The 20,533-nt window shown below is 35.8% G+C and overlaps 1 protein-coding gene across 1 annotated transcript in view; it reads left to right on the top strand.

Annotated features, from left to right (window-relative positions):
* PEX13 (peroxisomal biogenesis factor 13) overlaps positions 1 to 18,351 on the top strand; it is a 37,314-nt gene extending 18,963 nt beyond the window's left edge. Inside the window, exons 3-4 of the mRNA XM_082426650.1 lie at positions 12,891 to 13,016; positions 15,367 to 18,351. Coding sequence (XP_082282776.1) covers positions 12,891 to 13,016; positions 15,367 to 15,665 — 425 coding nt within the window. The 3' untranslated portion in view covers positions 15,666 to 18,351. The remainder of the gene's footprint in view (positions 1 to 12,890; positions 13,017 to 15,366) is intronic.
* Positions 18,352 to 20,533: the final 2,182 nt, after the last annotated feature.

Genomic DNA, 20,533 nt, shown 5'->3' with positions numbered 1-20,533 from the left:
TTCTGCCCTGCAGACTGGTTCATCTGTACCATTTTTCTAGGTTCCACATATATGTGTTAATATACGATATTTGTTTTTCTCTTTCTGACTTACTTCACTCTGTATGACAGTCTCTAGATTCATCCATGTCTCTACAAATGACCCAATTTCGTTCCTTTTTATGGCTGAGTAATATTCCATTGCATATATGTACCACATCTTCTTTATCCATTCATCCGTCGATGGGCATTTAGGTTGATTCCATGACCTGGCTATTGTAAATAGCACAGCAATGAACATTGGGGTGCATGTATCTTTTTTTTTTTTTAATTAACTTATTTATTTTTTTATAAATTTATTTACTTATTATTTTCAGCTGCATTGGGTCTTTGTTGCTACTCTACGTTGCACTGCATGGGCTTCTCACGGCAGTGCCTTCTCTTGTTGCGGAGCATGGGCTCTAGGCACACGGGCTTCAATAGTTGTGGCATGCTGGCTCAGTAGTTGTGGAGCCGAGGCTTAGTTGCTCCACGGCATGTGGGATCTTCCCGGACTACGGCTCAAACCCGTGTCCCCTGCATTGGCAGGCGGATTCTTAACCACTGCACCACCAGGGAAGCCCTGCATGTGTCTTTTTGAATTATGGTTTTCTCCGGGTATATGCCCAGTAGTGGGATTCCTGGGTCATATGGTAATTCTATTTTTACTTTTTTAAAGGAACTTCCATACTGTTCTCCACAGTGGCTGTATCAATTTACATTCCCACCAACAGTACAAGAGGGTTCCCTTTTCTCCACACCCTCTCCAGCATTTGTTGTTTGTAGATTTTCTTTTTTTCTTTTTTTTATTTTTTGTTTATTTATTTGTTTAATTATCTATTGGTTTATTTCTTGGTTTATTGGTTTATTTATTTATTTATTTATGGGTGGCTGTGTTGGGTCTTCGTTTCTGTGTGAGGGCTTTCTCTGGTTGTGGCAAGTGGGGGCCACTCTTCATCGCGGTGCGCGGGCCTCTCACTATCGCAGCCTCTCTTGTTGTGGAGCACAGGCTCCAGACGCACAGGCTCAGCAATTGTGGCTCATGGGCCTAGTCGCTCCGTGGCATGTGGGATCTTCCCAGACCAGGGCTCGAACCCGTGTCCCCTGCATTAGCAGGCAGATTCTCAACCACTGCGCCACCAGGGAAGCCCCTGTAGATTTTCTGATGATGCCCATTCTAACTGGTGTGAGGTGATACCTCATTGTAGTTTTGATTTGCATTTCTCTAATAGTTAGTGATGTTGAGCAGCTTTTCATGTGCCTCTTGGCCATCTCTATGTCCTCTTTGGAGAAATGTGTATTTAGGTCTTCTGCCCATTTTTTGATTAGGTTGGTTTTTTTTTTAATACTGAGTTGCATGAGCTGTTTATATATTTTGGAGATTAAACCTTTGTCCGTTGATTCCTTTGAAAATATTTTCTCCCATTCTGAGGGTTGTCTTCTCGTCTTGTTTGTAGTTTCCTTTGCTTTGCAAAAGCTTTGAAGTTTCATTAGGTCCCATTTGTTTATTTTTGTTTTTATTTCCATTACTGTAGGAGGTGTATTAAAATAAGATCTAGCTGTGATTTATGTCATAGAGTGTTCTTCCTATGTTTTCCTCTAAGAGTTTTATAGTGTCTGGTCTTACATTTAGGTCTCTAATCCATTTTCAGTTTATTTTTGTGTACGGTGTTAGGGAGTATTCTAATTTCATTCTTTTACATGTTGCTGTCCAGTTTTCCCAGCACCACTTATTGAAGAGACTGTCTTTTCTCCATTGTATATCCTTGCCTCCTTTGTCATAGATGAGTTGACCATAGGTGCATGGCTTTATCTCTGGGCTTTCTATCCTGTTCCATTGATCTATATTTCTGTTTTTGTGCCAGTACCATATTGTCTTGATTACTGTAGCTTTGTAGTATAGTCTGAAGTCAGGGAGTCTGATTCCTCCAGCTCCGTTTTTTTCCCTCAAGATTGCTTTGGCTATTCGGGGTCTTTTGTGTCTCCATAAAAATTTTAAGACTTTTTGTTCTAGTTCTGTAAAATAGGCCATTGGTAATGTGATAGGGATTGCATTGAATCTGTAGATTGCTTTGGGTAGTAGAGTCATTTTCACAATATTGATTCTTCCAATCCAAGAACATGGAATATCTCTCCATCTGTTGGTATCATCTTTAATTTCTTTCATCAGTGTCTTATAGTTTTCTGCATACAGGTCTTTTGTCTCCCTAGGTAGGTTTATTCCTAGGTATTTTATTCTTTTTGTTGCAATGGTAAATGGGAGTGTTTCTTTAACTTCTCTTTCAGATTTTTCATCATTAGTGTATAGGAATGCAAGAGATTTCTGTTCATTAATTTTGTATCCTGCAACTTTACCAAATTCATTGATTAGCTCTAGTAGTTTTCTGGTGGCATCTTTAGGATTCTCTATGTATAGCATCATGTCATCTGCAAACAGTGAGAGTTTTACTTCTTCTTTTCCAATTTGTGTTCCGTTTCTTTCTTTTTCTTCTCTGATTGCCGTGGCTAGGACTTCCAAAACTATGTTGAATAATAGTGGCAAGAGTGGACATCTTTGTCTTGTTCCTGATCTTAGAGGAAATGCTTTCAGTTTTTCACCATTGAGAATGATGTTTGCTGTGGGTTTGTCATAAATGGCCTTTATTATGTTGAGGTAGGTTCCCTCTATGCCCACTTTCTGGAGAGTTTTTATCATAAATGGGTGTTGAATTTTGTCAGAAGCTTTTTCTGCATCTATTGAGATGATCATATGGTTTTTCTTCAGTTTGTTAATATGGTGTATCGCATTGATTGATTTACATATATTGAAGAATCCTTGCATCCCTGGGATAAATCCCACTTGGTCATGGTGTATGATCCTTTTAATGTGTTGTTTGATTCTGTTTGCTAGTATTTTGTTGAGGATTTTTGCATCTATCTTCATCAGTGATATTGGTCTGTAATTTTCTTTTTTTGTGGTATCTTTGTCTGATTTTGGTATCAGGGTGATGGTGGCCTCATAGAATGAGTTTGGGACTGTTCCTTCCTCTGCAATTTTTTGGAAGAGTTTGAGAAGGATGGGTGTTAGCTCTTCTCTAAATGTTTGATAGAATACACCTGTGAAGCCATCTGGTCCTGGACTTTTGTTTGTTGGAAGATTTTTAATCACAGTTTCAATTTCATTACTTGTGAATGATCTGTTCATATTTTCTATTTCTTCCTGGTTCAGTCTTGGAAGGTTATACCTTTCTAAGAATTTGTCCATTTTCTTCCAGGTTGTCCATTTTATTGGCATAGAGTTGCTGGTAGTAATCTCTTATAATCCTTTGTATTTCTGCAATGTCAGTTGTGATTTCTCCTCTTTCGTTTCTAATTTTATTTTATTTTATTATTATTTTTTAAATTATTTATTTATTTATTTTTGGCTGTGTTGGGTCTTCGTTTCTGTGCGAGGGCTTTCTCTCGTTGCAGCGAGCGGGGGCCACTCTTCATCGCGGTGCGCGGGCCTCTCACTGTCGCGGCCTCTCTTGTTGCAGAGCACAAGCTCCAGATGCGCAGGCTCAGTAATTGTGGCTCACGGGCCTAGTTGCTCCACGGCATGTGGGATCTTCCCAGACCAGGGCTCGAACCTGTGTCCCCTGCATTGGCAGGCAGATTCTCAACCACTTTGCCACCAGGGAAGCCCAGTTCTAATTTTATTGATTTGAGTCCTCTCCCTCTTTTTCTTGATGAGTCTGGCTAATGGTTTATCAATTTCGTTTATCTTCTCAAAGAACCAGCTTTTAGTTTTATTGATCTTTGCTATTGTTTTCTTTGTTTCTATTTCATTTACTTCTGCTCTGATCTTTATGATTTCTTTCCTTCTGCTAACTTTGGGTTTTGTCTGTTCTTCTTTCTCTCATTCCTTTAGGTGTAATGTTAGGTTGTTTATTTGAGATTTTTCTTGTTTCTTGAGGTAGACTTGTATAGCTATAAACTTCCCTCTTAGAACTGCTTTTGCTGCATCCCATAGGTTTTGGATTGTTGTGTTTTCATTGTCATTTGTCTCTAGGTATTTTTTGATTTCTTCAGTGATCTCTTGTTTATTTAGTAATGTATTGTTTAGCCTCCATGTGTTTGTGCTTCTTACGTTTTTTTCCCTGTAATTGATTTCTAATCTCATAGTGTTGTGGTCAGATAAGATGCTTGATACGATTTCAATTTTCTTAAATTTACTGAGGCTTGATTTGTGACCCAAGATGTGATCTATCCTTGAGAATGTTCTGTATGCACTTGAGAAGAAAGTGTAATCTGCGGTTTTTGGATGGAATGTCCTATAAATATCAGTTAAATCTATCTGGTCTATTGTGTCATTTAAAACTTGGGTTTCCTTATTAATTTTCTGTTTGGATGATCTGTCCATTTGGTGTAAATGAGGTGTTAAAGTCCCCCACTCTTATTGTGTTACTGTCGATTTCCTCTTTTATAGCTGTAAGCAGTTGCCTTATGTATTGAGGTGCTCCTATGTTGGATGCATATATATTTATAATTGTTATATCTTTTTCTTGGACTGATCCCTTGATCATTATGTAGTGTCCTTCCTTGTCTCTTGTAACATTCTTTATTTTAAAGTCTATTTTATCTGATATGAGTGTTGCTACTCCAGCTTTCTTTTGATTTCCATTTGCATGGAATATCTTTTTCCATCCCCTCACTTTCAGTCTGAATGTGCCCCTAGGTCTGAAGTGGGTCTCCTGTAGACAGCATATATATGGGTCTTGTTTTTGTATCCATTCAACAAGCCTGTGTCTTTTGGTTGGAGCATTTAATCCATTCACGTTTAAGGTAATTATCGATATGTATGTTCTTATTACCACTTTCTTAATTGTTTTGGGTTTGTTTTTGTCGGTCCTTTTCTTCTCTTGTGTTTCCCACTTAGAGAAGTTCCTTTAGCATTTGTTGTAGAGCTGGTTTGGTGGTGCTGAATTCTCTTAGCTTTTGCTTGTCTGTAAAGCTTTTGATTTCTCCATCGAATCTGAATGAGATCCTTGCCGGGTAGAGTAATCTTGGTTTTAGTTTTTTCCCTTTCATCACTTTAAGTATATCATGCCACTTCCTTCTGGCTTGTAGAGTTTCTGCTGAGAAATCAGCTGTTACCCTTATGGGAGTTCCCTTGTATGTTATTTGTCATTTTTCCCTTGCTGCTTTCAATAATTTTTCTTTCTCTTTAATTTTTGCCAGTTTGATTACTATGTGTCTCAGCGTGTTTCTCCTTGGTTTTATCCTGTATGGGACTCTCTGTGCTTCCTGGACTTGGGTGGCTATTTCCTTTCCCATGTTAGGGAAGTTTTTGATTATAATCTCTTCAAATATTTTCTCGGGTCCTTTCTCTCTCTCTTCTCCTTCCGGGACCCCTATAATGCAAATGTTGTTGTGTTTAATATTGTCCCAGAGGTCTCTTAGGCTGTCTTCATTTCTTTTCATTCTTATTTCTTTATTCTGTTCTGCAGCAGTGAATTCCACCATTCTGTCTTCCTGGCACTTATCTGTTCTTCTGCCTCAGTTATTCTGCTCTTGATTCCTTCTGGTGTATTTTTCATTTCAGTTATTGTGTTGTTCATCTCTGTTTGTTTGTTCGTTAATTCTTCTAGATCTTTGTTAAACATTTCTTGCATCTTCTTGATCTTTGCCTCCATTCTTTTTCCAGGGTCCTGGATCATCTTCACTATCGTTATTCTGAATTCTTTTTCTGGAAGGTTGCCTATCTCAACTTCATGTAGTCGTTTTTCTGGGGTTTTATCTTGTTCCTTCATCTGGTACATAGCCGTCTGCCTTTTCATCTTGTCTATCTTTCTGTGAATGTGGTTTTTGTTTCACAGGCTGCACAACTGTAGTTCTTCTTCCTTCTTATTGAGCCTTTTTTATATACAAGACACTGTGCTAAGTATTTCATGTATTTTACTCATTTAATTCTTACAACCATCCTAAGAGAAATTATCCTCATTTTACAAGTGATAAAACTGAGGTTCAGAGAAGTCTCTTGCTCAAGGTCACATCTTTAATAAGCCAGAACCAGAAACAAAACCAGGCATATTTGACTGTTAAGCCTCTAGTCTGTCAGCTGGTACAGAGTATTATCTCAGTTCAGAAGTAAAGCTGACATTTTTTGACTATTCGTATCCAGAAAGAAGTAACATCTAAGTTAGATTTTCGAAAGATAGGTAACATTCCATCAGTTACATGGAAAAACAAAAAAGACTGAAGCAGATGGAGTAGTTTGAACAAAAGTATATAGGTAGAAAATATGAGATTTGTTCATCAGCTGTCCTGTAGTATTGAATAGAAAGATATTAAGAAGTAAGGCTGAGAAATTAGAGTGGAGCCTAATAATGGAAGATCTTAATTACCATGACAAGACTTAATCTTCTTTTAGTAAGGAAAGGATGGTTTTTTGGTTGTCTGCTTTTGTTTTTGTTTTTTAAAGCAGGCTTGTGACATACATATAAACAGTGCTATAAAGAGGTCAGTCTGTCTTAAGTGTTTAAAATAGGTCAGTGCAGGTTAACACAGGTTGAAATTGGATGGTAAGAGTAATAAACAATTTTGGGTTATATTTACCATTGTATTCCCAAAAGCTAACAACCTGACCGGCATATCAAAGGTGCTTAATAAATATTTATTAATTTAGGGACATCACTTATGATGCTTTTGCATTTGAATGGTTGAGAAATAATGAAGACCTGAACTAGGGTATGTGAAAAGCAGCAAAGATATAATAGATGTAACAGATTTAGTTACTAGCTAGATGGAGTACATAAAGGGAAAGGAGGAATTGAAATGCCCTAGACCTTTAAAATTGAGTTATGAGAGGGATAATGTTTTATTTGTTAACAAATATTTGTTGAGTGCCTACTACATACCAGACACAGTTCTAGGATCTAGGGATATAGCAGTGAGTAAAACAGATTTTAACAATTCCTGCCCTTGTGACTAGTGGGTAGAGACAGCAATAAACAAGTAAGTCAAATATATAGTAAGTCACAAGGTAATAAGTGCCATAGGAAAAAAATAAAGCAGGGAAGAGTGTTGCAGAGTGCCAGTGGTAGGAAATGGGGTTACAGAGCTACACACAGGGAAGGCCTCTCTGAAGGAGATAAAGGGGGTAAGCTGTATGAGGGAACTGCTGGAGGCATAGGGAACAGCAGAACTGCAAAGTTATTTAAGTGGCAGTGTGCCTGGCATGTCACATGAACGACAGGAGGCCAGTACGAATGGAGCAAAGTCAGAGTACCAGGAGATGAAGGAGGGAAGAGTACAGTGTGTAGATGGTATAAGCCTTGTAGAAATTTTTAAGAACTTTGGCTTTTATTCTGAAATGCGAAGTCATGGCAGAATTTTGAGCAAAGGAGTGATATGATTTGACTTAGGTTTAAAAAAAAAATCTTTTTCCTGAGAACGGTTTTTAGGTAGAGCGAGGGCCAAAGAGACCAGTCTGGAGAATCAAGAGGCCATTAATAGTAATTCAAGTGGGAAATGATGGTGGCTTGGCTCTGGGTCGCAGTGATGCAGGTTCTGAGGTGGGTCACATTATGGATATTTATTTGAAGGTAAAGTCAATAAAATAAATACAGAGAAATCACATGGAACAACTGGTTTGTGAATGATTATCATTCATTTCATTAGAGCTATATTGAGTTTGGTTGTGCCAGTGGTACATTCAAATGGAACTTGAGAAAGTTTTAGAAAGCAGTTTAAAAGGCAGGAAAGGCTCTTAGGAAAGAGGTGAAAAATGAAATATTTAAGAGTCATCCACATAAAAGTGAGAGTTGAAATAGTGTTAGTGGATGATATTACAGTGGTAGAGAGAAAAGAGGGACTAAGATGGAAACCAGGAAGAGCGGAAATAGAACTGTGTTAATCCTGTGTTATAGAAGTGAAGGTGAAAGGAGGAAATTTCAAGAAGGGGGAGAAGGATGATGCCTGGTGTCAGATGCTGTAGTAAGATAAGATCGAGAATTGACAAAGGATCATCAGATTTGGCAATTAGAGGTCATCAGCTCCAGCAAGCAATTTTAGTAAAGTGGAGGAGACAGAAACCATGGAGGAGTATAAATGGTATATAAAATCAGAAGGTGTGAAAAAAGAAAAGATTAACAATGAATGGAGGAAGAAAAATCAACAGCCTGCTTGGGTAAGAGCAAGTTGATGTGGTAGTTTTCAGTTTTTTTGTTGTGCTTTGTCTTTTATGAAGTGAAATCTGGGAATGTTTTTAGGCTGAAAGAAAGGAGTCTGTAGAGAAGGATTGATTGTTGAGGAGGGAGAAACAGGAGTCAAAAGATGAAGCCTCCTGTAAGAGGTGGGAGAAGATACGATCGAAGGCAGGTGAAAAGGAGGGGCGATTTTTTTATCTGAGGCCAAAGAGGGAACAATGGGTAATGATACTAAGACATTTTTGAGGAAAAGTGGAACTGAGGAAGCTTAGGCCCTATGACTTCTTAGCTGCTTAGAACAGGGGTCAGCAAATTATAGCCTGTCAGCAAGATCTGCCTTGCTCCTGTCTTTGTACAGCCCACAAACTAAGAATGGTTTTTACAATAAAATCCAATAGAATACTATTTGTGACATGTTAAAATTATATGTAATTCAAATATCTGTGTCCATTAGTAAAGTTTTATTAGAACACAGCCACATTCATTCATGTATGTATTGTTATGGCTACTTTTGTACTGAAAGACCAGAGTTGAGGAGTTTGTAACATAGAGATCCTATCTATGTTGGCACTCTCATTGCTTTGCACTTGTTCTGCACGCTGCAGATGTCAGTAACATAATTTGGCAATGTGTTGAGTGCCACATGTATTGTTATACTGCAATATATATTTTTATTATGAGTACATACATGCCACACAAGAAAAGAAGAGTGAAGTGGACTTTGAAGGTCACACTTTTTTTTTTTTAATTTTTTTTTTTTAATTTTATTTATTTATTTATTTATTTATTCATGGCTGTGTTGGGTCTTCGTTTCTGTGCTAGGGCTTTCTCTAGTTACGGCGAGCGGGGGCCACTCTTCATCGCGGTGCGCGGGCCTCTCACTGTCGCGGCCTCTCTTCTTGCGGCGCACAGGCTCCAGACGCACAGGCTCAGCAATTGTGGCTCACGGGCCTAGATGCTCCGCGGCATGTGGGATCTTCCCAGACCAGGGCTCGAACCCATGTCCCCTGCATTGGCAGGCAGATTCTCAACCACTGCGCCACCAGGGAAGCCCGAAGGTCACACTTTTAAGGCACAGTATAGTCTGGATTATTTTGTTACTGAATTAGGTGGTAAACCATTATTACATTTATTATGCAGAGACAACATAGCTATGTTAAAGGATTACAATATATTGTGTTGGCCAAAAAGTTCCTTTGGTTTTTGTTGTGTTTTTTTAAATTTTATTTATTTTTGGCCGCATTGGGTCTTTGTTGCTGCGTGCAGGCTTTCTCTAGTTGCGATGAGCGGAGGCTACTCTTCGTTGTGGTGCACGTGCTTCTCACTGCGGTGGCTTCTCACTGAGGAGCACAGGCTCTAGGTGCATGGGCTTCAGTAGTTGTGGCACACGGGCTCAGTAGTTGTGGCTCGCAGGCTCTAGAGCACAGGCTCAGTAGTTGTGGCACACGGGCTTAGTTGCTCCGCGGCATGTGGGATCTTCCCGGACCAGGGCTTGAGCCTGTGTCCCCTGCATTGGCAGGCGGATTCTCAACCATTGTGCCACCAGGGAAGTCATCCTTTGGTTTTTAAGTAAAAATAAAAGACACATTTTTCATTTTCACTAAGAACTTTCTTGAACAACATATTCACCATTTTGTTCCACTACCTTCTGCCATTTTTCAGGCAACTTCATAATTCCATCTTCCCAAAACTTTTTATCTTTTTGAGCAAAGAACTGTTCCAGGTGCCTTTTAGAGTCTGCCAGGGAATTGAAATTTTTTCCATTAAGAGAGTTTTGTAAAGACTGAAATAAATGGAAATCTGAATGAAGGTGCCATGTCTGGTGAATACCATGGATAAATCAGAACTTCCCAGCCAAGCTCTAACAGCTTTTGCCTGGTCATCAAAGAAACATGTGGTCTTGCGTTATCCTGATGGATGATTATGTGTTTTCTATTGACTAATTCCGGACGATTTTCATAGAGTGCTGCTTTCAGTTGGTCTAATTGGGAGCAGTACTTGTTGGAATTAATCGTTTGGTTTTCCGGAAGGAGCTCATAATAGAAGACTCCCTTCCAATCCCACCTTATGCACAACATCACTTTCTTTTTTTTTTCTTCTTTTTTTAATATCTATTTACTTATTTATTTTTATTTGGTTGCACCGGGTCTTAGTTGCAGCTCACCCACCCCTTAGTTGCAGCACATGGGGTCCTTAGTTGTGGCATGTGAACTCTTAGTTGTGGCATGCATGTGGGATCTAGTTCCCTGACCAGGGATCAAACCCGGGCCCCCTGCATTGGGAGCGTGGAGTCTTAACCACCGCGCCACCAGAGAGGTCCCAACATCACCTTCTTTGGATGAAGACCGGCCTTTGGTGTGGTTGGTGGTGGTTAATTTCACATGCCCCACGATCTCTTTCGTTCCACATTATTATACAGTATCCACTTTTCATCGCCCATCATAATTTGTTTTAAAAACGGAACAGGGCTTCCCTGGTGGCACAGTGGTTGAGAATCCGCCTGCCAATGCAGGGGACATGGGTTCAAGCCCTGGTCCATGAAGATCCCACATGCCACAGAGCAACTAAGCCTGTGTGCCCCAACTACTGAGCCTGCGCTCTAGAGCCTGCGAGCCACAACGACTGAGCCCGTGTGCCACAACTACTGAAGCCCACGCGCCCAGAGCCTGTGCTCCACAACAAGAGCAGCCACCACAATGAGTAGCCTGTGCACTGCAACAAAGAGTAGCCCCTGCTCGCCTCAACTAGAGAAAGCACGCATGCAGCAACGAAGACTCAACTCAGCCATAAACAAATAAATAAGCAAAAGAAGAAAAAATAAGCCTGCAACCAAAATAAGTTTCTGAGAGGCTCATTTGTCAGATTAGCAAGGAAATCTGTTTACCAGTGGTTATTGCAACAGCCAAGGAAATGTGTCAGAGAAAGTAAACTTGTTTAAGACTGTTAACCTTTCAGGGAGAACAGTTTCTTGAAGAGTATTTGAAACAACATCATTTTAATAGTCATTTTAAAACAAGGCAGATGAGTTCAAATGGATTTACTTGGCTCATGATGACCCAATAGATACTGTTACTGCTCAGTGGTTTATTGGAAGAGTCAATGTTGAATTTGAAGTGGCTGAAGATGTAGCCTCTGAATAGTCTGCATGGAACAACTACAGACAAGAATATTTTCAAAGAATTCGGAAAAAACACTCATCTGCAAAGATGTGTTGTGACTGATGGTGGTAAAAATTTGTGTGGAACAGAAAAAGGCTTAGTTGGACAAAATTTACAGTTTTGAAAATATAAGGTTTTTAAAGCCTATAGTTATTCATTGTATTCTTCATCAGCAGGTACATTGCAGAAAATATTTGAATTTATCATGTGTTACTGAATTAGTAATGTCAAAGGTGAACTTCAGTCACCCTTGTGGACATAACTATTGTCAGTTCTGTGAATTTTTGTCAGAAGTAGAAGCTGAAGATCCTGACTTGCCCTACCACACAGCAGTTAGATGGCTGAGCAGTCAGTGGTTAAGTTTTATTACTCTTTTTGAGGGATCAAGGCCAAGACTGAAATTTTTCTGAAAAACAAGAACCACCATCAGCCACTCTTAGAAAATGCCTAATGGCTTTGGAAATCAGCTTTTGCTGCAGATTTGGTAATCTTCTTAATGAATTCAACCTAAAACTATAAGGCAGAATAGCAGTTATATTGTGAAACTTACATTGGAGTGAAGTTATTTTGACAACAACTAATATTGTTTGACTCGCAAGTAATGTCACACTGCTTTATACACTCCCCACCCAGGTTGTCAAAAGTTAAAGAAACGAGATTTCCCTTCCCACATAAATTTGCAGCAGATACACTTTTCAAGCTCAAACTACAATTCAGAAGTGTTTTTGGACCTCCATGCAAGTGCGAAGGAAATGTCCATATTTCAAAATCCATTTAACTGCCGTTGAGGAGTTTCCATTTAATCTTCATTTGGAAGTGATTAGTATCTAATGTAAGGACATGTTAAAAGGTTAATATCGAAGGAATTTAACAGAATTCTACTCTATTCATCTTCTTAGGATGAATATGCTCAATTAAAACCACATGTTCAATGTATTGATATCAGAATTTGGCAATACATATCTATGTGAAAAAACATTTTCAAAATGAAATACCTCAAATCTCATTACAAATTAACGTTAACAGATGAATATTTGCAATTGATATTGATGATAAAAAACACTACCTTTGAACCCCAAATTAAGTGAAATATTATCCTATCCCAAAAAGATTCCGTTCTTTGTAGTAGACCTATATTACAAAAAAAGAATTCAATTGTTACATTTTGAATTTTTCATAAAATTTATGGAAAAATTTTTTCTCTCTTTATATAAGAAACTATACAACATGTTCAATTTTGCCTCATGGCCTGCAAAGCCTAAAATATTTACTATCAAAAATCTTTTTTACTCTACAAAATAATTGCTGACCCCTGGCTTTAAGGGAACTAGAATTTGGAGCTTAAAGAATAGGAAAAAGTTTATAATAGGTATCGTAATGAACATATTGTTGATTTTACATAGTGTTAATTGTGGAATTTACTTTGGGGGGAACTTTTCTCTTGGCAAATAAGTTTATACAGTTTGCAAAACATAGCCACTGAAATATCTTTTTTCTTTTTTTTTAAGTGTTACTAACCTAATCTTAATTCTTAATTTGGTTTATAGACAATACCAACTGGGCAAGTGGTGAGGATGACCATGTAGTTGCTAGAGCAGAATATGATTTTGTTGCTGTATCCGAAGAAGAAATTTCTTTCCGTGCTGGTGATATGCTAAACTTAGCTCTCAAAGGTAACAAAACATGAATAAATTGGAATTATCTGTGCATTTTTAGAATTTGTAAATGTAATATTAAAGACTGCATTAAAGGATCTTGGTCACTGTTAGTTAACTCAGAAGTAGTTACTAGGATTTCTCTTTGTCAATGTAGACCTTCTAAATCTGGGGGAGTGGGAGAAAAATGTCCCATCAGAGTTGTTCCAATAATATTTCACTGAGATAAGGAAAGATTTTGTTTATATAATCTCTTCTAAACTCAAAACACTTTTAATCACCACCCCAAAACATGAGGTAAGCGCTAAGTGTAACAAATCTAATAAACCAAAGTAATTGTCTAGCATCATCTAAGCATCCCTATTGGTCTTTTATTGCTGGGACTAGTATTGCTTTCTTTTTTGCTTGAATAATGTTTACTTTAGAAACTTCAATATGAACATTTAGGAATTACTGTCATGACGTATTAAAGAACCTCAGCAAGAAATTTATAGGCATTCAGGTTAATTTTCAGACGAGGTCACTAATAGTTTTTAATGGCTCCAGACAAAATGGCCTTTTCCTCCACCTTTCCCCAGTAATGATCAGAATTTTTGTGGATTTACAAAAAAAAGATTTTTTGTGTATTTGTGGGGATTCAGGTTTGCTACGAAAAGTCACATTTTGTTGATAAAGATACTAGTAACAATAATAACAGCTGCCATTTATAGACTGCTTAATATGTACTAGGGGGAATTCCCTGGTGGTTCAGTGGTTAGGACTGCACGCTCTCACTGCCAAGGGCCCAGGTTCAATCCCTGGTTGGGGAACTAAGATCCCACAAGCCATGGGGCGGCCAAAACAAAGAAAAAAACAATGTACTAGGCACTGTACTTTACATATTTCATTTAAACCTTATAATAATGCTGTAAAGTGAGTACTGTTATTATCCTGTTCCTGGTTTACACATGAGGAAAGCAAGATTCGGAATGAGTAAATTGTCCAGTGTGTTGGAGCTGGACTATAAACCTAGGTTTATCTGACTTCAGAACCTGTATTTTTAACCACTTTGGCTGATTTCCATGTGATCTATTAATGGAAACTTTAACCTTTTATTGGCGTTAGTCACTGTTTACATAAGGGAAAAATACCTCCAATGTTCAAATCATTAGTTTAATGTATAAATAATAGAAAATTTTGGATCAAATTTGCTAAATCTCTGCCTCATCTCTTCACACACAAAACCTAGGCTTCCAAGAAAAATTTTTAAATAATAAATAATAAAATAAAATGTAACTTTTCAAAAATCCTGGCTTTTAGGTATTATATTCATGTTTCTCTTCTAGTGAAAATAGTAACTTACTATTTTAGATTTCAAAAGAATTATTTCTTTTTAAGATTTATTGTTAGAGGAAAATACAGATAATTAGTTTTAATAAATCTAATTAAAGAATAAAGATCAAATGTTGTTTCTTTCAACTAAATTATAATATTCCAGAAAAATTTTATATCTCAGATTATTCTTCAACTAATAGTGCCTTTTAACACTTTGGCTTTGCTTCGTTGCTTTCCTCCATTGCTCAAGTAAACTGTGTGTGGGCATTTAGAACAAAATCAGTCACAAACATAGTTAATTTAACTTTTTTTTTTAATTATAGAGTAGTATTAAACATGAAAATGTCATATTGTGCCTAAATTATAGTGTTGAACTAAAACTTAACAGTTAAACAGGTTTTTAAAGACATGGATAAAATAGGTGGGAGAATATCAAAGTACAAAATTGAATATTTAAATAATCCTTCCTACTTTAAGCTTAGAGTATTGCCTTTAACTTTTTGTTATGTAGCTATAGGTAACTGAGGTCTTCAATTTTTGCCCACCTTGGATTAAAATTAACATTCACTGTCCTTCAGGATTATACATCACAATCATATAGAATGAATTTTACATTTCAGCCAAAAGTATATAAAGAAAGCTGCCTTACGTAAATGTATATATTTTCTATACTTACCCCTAACTTATCCTATTGAGAAGTAATGAGATATTCATTCCTTAAATTTCAATTTAAAATATGAAAGACATTGATGTTAGTTTTCATCTTTTGATAGAACTGAATCTTTTTACTCTATGAATGCACCAACTGATGTAAACTTCATGTTCTTCAAGGCTGAAAAAATATTTAGTAAATATAAAATTAAAAGTGTAAGTTATAAGAAGGGATCCTAAATTAAACCTACTCATCTTGATTTTTTGAATATTCATGTACACTATTTGTTTATGTACTTTATTATGTAAGTGTAACAGAGATTTTACTTAACATTTTATTATCAATATTCTATTGGACCCTCAAAGTATGTGATAATTACAAGGCTGTCTTTTCTTCCATCAGAACAGCAACCCAGAGTGCGTGGTTGGCTTCTGGCCAGTCTTGATGGTCAAACAACAGGACTTATACCTGCTAATTATGTCAAAATTCTTGGTAAAAGAAGAGGTAGAAAAACAGTGGAATCCAGTAAAATTTCCAAACAGCAACAGTCTTTTACCAACACAACACTAATGAAAGGAGCAACGGCTGCTGATTCTTTGGATGAACAGGAAGCTGCCTTTGAATCTGTTTTTGTTGAAAGTAATAAGGTTCCAGTTGCACTTGATTCCACTGGGAAAAATGGAGATAAACAAGATCTTTGATAACTTTCATGTTTACCTGCAGCTGAACTATACTTCAGAGTACTTTTAAAAAATTTCTTCTTACAAAGAAATTAATCTTCAATCCAGTGAAAACATTTGTTAATGGCTATTCCAGATGTTTTGCTGCTAGAAATTATTAAAGTTGTACACTAGTATGTTGGTCTAGTGACCTGGTTACATTTTATGAGTTGTTACTGGACCGTGAGGATATTTGTTTTGCCTAGATTTTAAGATTATGGAGACTATCATTTTCATCTTATTTAAAACCCTGTGTTTATTGAAAGAATAAGATTCATGAACTATAGAATACACAGTTTGCTGCAGTAGGGATCACTAATGCATTTTAAAATTCTAGATTAATTGACTTGGAATCCTCAGAAGTTGAGTGACAACATATAAATATCAGAACAGGCAAAAAGGCTAATTTTTCTACAACTTTAATTAAACAGAATAATAAAAATTTTCTGATGTGCATTACATCCGGTATTGGGTTTGCTTTAGGCAGTAGTAATATGTTTTCACCCACCGACAATTGATACTTTTATCTTTTATTGTATTTTTAAAAAATTTATCTTGGAAAAGTCACTAGAAGCATTGTGAAGGAAATGGTTCCAGGGTGACATAGAGCCCTAATAGTTTTCCCTGCTAATAAAGAGGCTATAATTTATCTTTCTTACAGATTATTTCCATTTCTTCAGAGGATCATATCCCTTTACAGTATGATTAGTTTTCATCCTGGGTGAATCAGAATACATGTATGAAAGATTTACTTTGTTTTCCTCCAGCCAAGACTCAAGTCCTTTGAGTTTCCAACTCAGTTCTAGCAGCAGCGATTTTAAATCTTTTCATAGATTCTCTGCTTCTACCTAATATAATTAACTTTTTAAAATTCCACATTCAGGCTGTTCTTTAAACATTGAGAGTGTGTCATATTGGGTACACATTTCTTTTAGGTTTGGTTTTTACTACTGAGACTATAAATACAATGCTGAATTGCCATTTAGAATATGATAGTGCTATTTGACTTGTTTTTTGTTTAATAATGATTTTAAATCTAGCTGAATTTCAGAACACTGAATATTTCCCCACAAAACTGGAAAATTCATGTACTTGCTGTGATCATACTACAAAAATAATACTATCAGGAATACAGGGTACAAGAATACATTTACATATATTGTTGAAAACTTGGAATTATTTGATAAAGATTTTGATTTAGTATTTTTATCTTTCTTCTTACAGTCTTTATGTTCAACAAGTAAGTAATTCTAGAACAGTTCAAACTAAAACATTAGGAACCAAGTATGTGTATAAGCAACATAGAATTTTACTAAAGGCTTCTTAGGAATCTCTCTTTTGAGACAATATAATAAGTAATATATCATTTAAAATACAAATGTTGATCCCGTGCAGAAAAAGTAATAAGATAGTAAAATCTGTTTATCTTAGGCATATTTTTCTAACATCCGGTTCTTCAAACCTTCAAGTTAAGGAGATAAAGTTACTTATATATTATTTTCCATTTGTGTTCTACAATTAGAGGTTCTGCTTTGTTTGTTAGAAAGTAATTTATGGAAATTTTGTTATTGAAACAATTTTTGATAAATTATTAAATTTGGCGTTGAGACATCTAAATTGAATACTAGAAGTGAAGTAGAGGTGAAATGTTGAGTCGGCGCTATTTAGATTAGAAAAGGTGGGTCTTTAAGATAGTACTTGTGATTGCTATTAAAGATGTATAGGGAGAAGAGTATAGTACAGAATGAATGACAAAAATAATGTGACTTGGGACATCCCTGGTGGTCCAGTGGTTAAGACTCCGAGCTTCCAATGCAGGGAGCACGGGTTCCATCCCTGGTGGTTGGGGAACTAAGATCCCACATGCCTGCATGGCATGACCAAAAAAAAAAAAAAAATTGACTTTTCTTAAGGTGTTTTTGGTTTTGTTTTGTTTGTTTGTTTTTGGTTAAGAATGCTAAATTGCAATGTATATTATCTGACTGGTAACGATTTGTGTCTGAAAATTCCTTTTCTATTAAGAATCTAGAAAAGGAATTTAGGACTAGAATAAGCAGAGAAATTTTGTAACCTTTTTTAGATGACTAAATGTAAAGTTTAAGGCTCCAATATTGTTATTTTTAGAAACTTATTTAAGGACTGCTGCTTTACAGAAATTACTAACTGAAACTAAAACACTTTCAATTAAATAAAATAATAAATCACACGTTACAACAAGAAAACAGGTTTCATTTAAAATTCTTTTCTGATTGTAGTTTATCAGTGTAGAAAGGAAAAGGTAAGAGGACTATAAATTTTCATGTTTTAACATTTCATTTAGGTACTTGATTTAGTCTATCAGTGTGTCATAATTATATATTTACTTGAATACTGCTGTCCTTTATCTTGTGCTTTCTTTAGTATAAAAAAGAATGATATTAAATGCAGTTAAAATTTTATTTTTAATAGATTGTGAAGTTACTTTTACTGGACAAATAAAAATATATTAAACTTCATTGACATTTTTTGAAGACAAACTGTTAACTCTTTTTGCAAGATTGCAATTAATGTAAAAGTCTTTGTATTTTTCTTCATATCATTGTGTATATTAACTACTGCAAACCAATGTGTCTGCTCTATTTCCTTGTGATTTAAAGAAAATATTAAATTTACATTTATAAAAAAATTATCTAGAAGGTGAGTTAAATAAAAATAAGGCCTCAAATGTAGGTTTTGGGAGACCTAGATTCTAGTCTGGACACCACTACTTACTTACTGTAAGATTATTTTTCAGTTTCCTCATTGATAACATTGGAGATAGCTACTACATCTGCCTCACATGAGAGTACTTTTTTAAAAATATGAAGCACAGTCAAAAGTAAGAGATTATGGCAACTACTTATTTGTAATTTTTTCCATGTATATTTAAATTTCTTATATCCTGTTAAAATGTCACAAGGTATTTATATCATTCTAAAATTTCAGATTCACACATAATTAAAAATTAAAATTAGTTTACTTTTACTTATAACTTTGCCCAAAATGTAATTTTAAATTATTTTGCTGAATACCAGAACAGCCTAGAAAAATGCAGTGAAATATTTGTTCAACACAAAGAAATTTTGTTTTTTAAGCATTGCCTTTAAGTGTCCTTTCATATTATATGTTGTTTTTATTTAGCTTATCTTATTTGGGAGAATGAACTGTTTCTTTTAAAGACAGCTAACTCACGAATCCTATGGGGTACTTACTATATTATGCCCTATGGATAGTTCTTCACATTTAATGAAGAAATGTTTTAGTCTAACTGTGTTTCTCTCCTCATATAAATCGTTTCTTTTTTTAAGGATTTCATGTGCTCAGCATTGACTCAATCATTGATTATACTCTTTATTAATGACAGCAGTATCATTGGTCTAGAAAACCTACACTTTTGTTCTGCTTCATTTTACCTTAATAGTTTTTCTTCATCTCCTGCCTGCAATTCCATACTCCCCACTCTCTACTATATTTAATGTTTATCCTTCCAAGCCATCTCCCAAATTTTTGATATATTTCTTTGAAAAACTATATAATAACATTTATTTTGTATAACTTAAATTTTATATAAATGATATGATATAAATTTAATTTTGCTTCTAACTTTTATAAAATACTAGGTTTTTAAGATCTATTCATGTTACTGTATATAGCATGCTGCATATTATTCTATTGTATTCACATACCATAGCTTATCTTTTCCTCTAGTCATAGATATTTAGGTTATTTCCAGCTGTTCCCACTTCTACAAACTTGTACATTTCTTCCTATGACCCTGCCCTGTAGTTTCTTTGGTATATATGTCCTAGAGTAGAATGGCTGGGGTTTTGAGTATATGCATATTTAATTTCAGTTAGTAATGCTGGATTGTTCTCGGAAATGGTTGTACCAATTTGCACTTACACCAGCAAGACATGAGGATTTCATTTTCTCTGCATCTTCAGCAGTACTTGATATTTTCTGATTGTTGTTAATCTGATAATGTATGAAATTGTATTTTGTTTAATCTGCATTATCTGATTACTAATAAGTCTAAGCATATGCTTTTTAGTAATTCTGGTTTTCCAGGCTATGGATTGCCTATACGTATAATTTGCCCATTTTTCTATTAGACTTTTCTCTTTCTTGCTGATTATAGTACAAGAAATTCTTTATATAGTCTAAATAATGTTTCCTTGTCAGGTTCAGGCATTGGAAATAACTTAGGCTTGTCATTTATTAATTCTTGTCTTTGGTGTCCTTCCTGGAATAGACATTTTAAATTTTGCCCCCAGTTGTTTGTATTTTTTAGGTCTTGTTCTATCAGTGTTATAGTTTTACCATTTACATGTAATATAATTGGAGTTTATTTTTGGATATAGTATAAAGTATGAATCCAACTTTTTCTTCAGCTAATCATTAAGGGAAAAGTGTTATTAACAAAACCACTTCTCTCTCTCTCTCTAGAGGAAAATTATCTTGGATTTACTTTCTCCTTAGCACTATTTCCTTGAAACAGTGGGTTAAGATAAATAAGGAATGCCAGCTGTTTACCCAGCAACATTTTTTTATTGTAAAAAGCACAGGCTTTGAGATTTCTCTGAGTAAGGTACAACTGATAACCAAGCTTGTTCCTCCTTGGGGAGATGTGGAACCCACCTTTAGGGATTTTTACACCATAGTGGTTCCTGTGGCATGTGAGGCTTACCTAAAGTGGATGCTCTCCTCTATATGCTGTGTTTACTGTGCTATACCTTTCTGGCAAGCTAAGTGACCTTGGTGCCTTTTGGGTCTTGTGAGTGTGAATGTCTGCCGGGCATGCAGAGTAGAATTGTAAGTTTTTCTAACACCAT

This window comes from Balaenoptera physalus, assembly GCF_965194825.1.
Source record: "Balaenoptera physalus genome assembly, chromosome: 15".
Taxonomy (NCBI): domain Eukaryota; kingdom Metazoa; phylum Chordata; class Mammalia; order Artiodactyla; family Balaenopteridae; genus Balaenoptera; species Balaenoptera physalus.
This window is presented reverse-complemented; position numbering and strand designations above follow the sequence as displayed.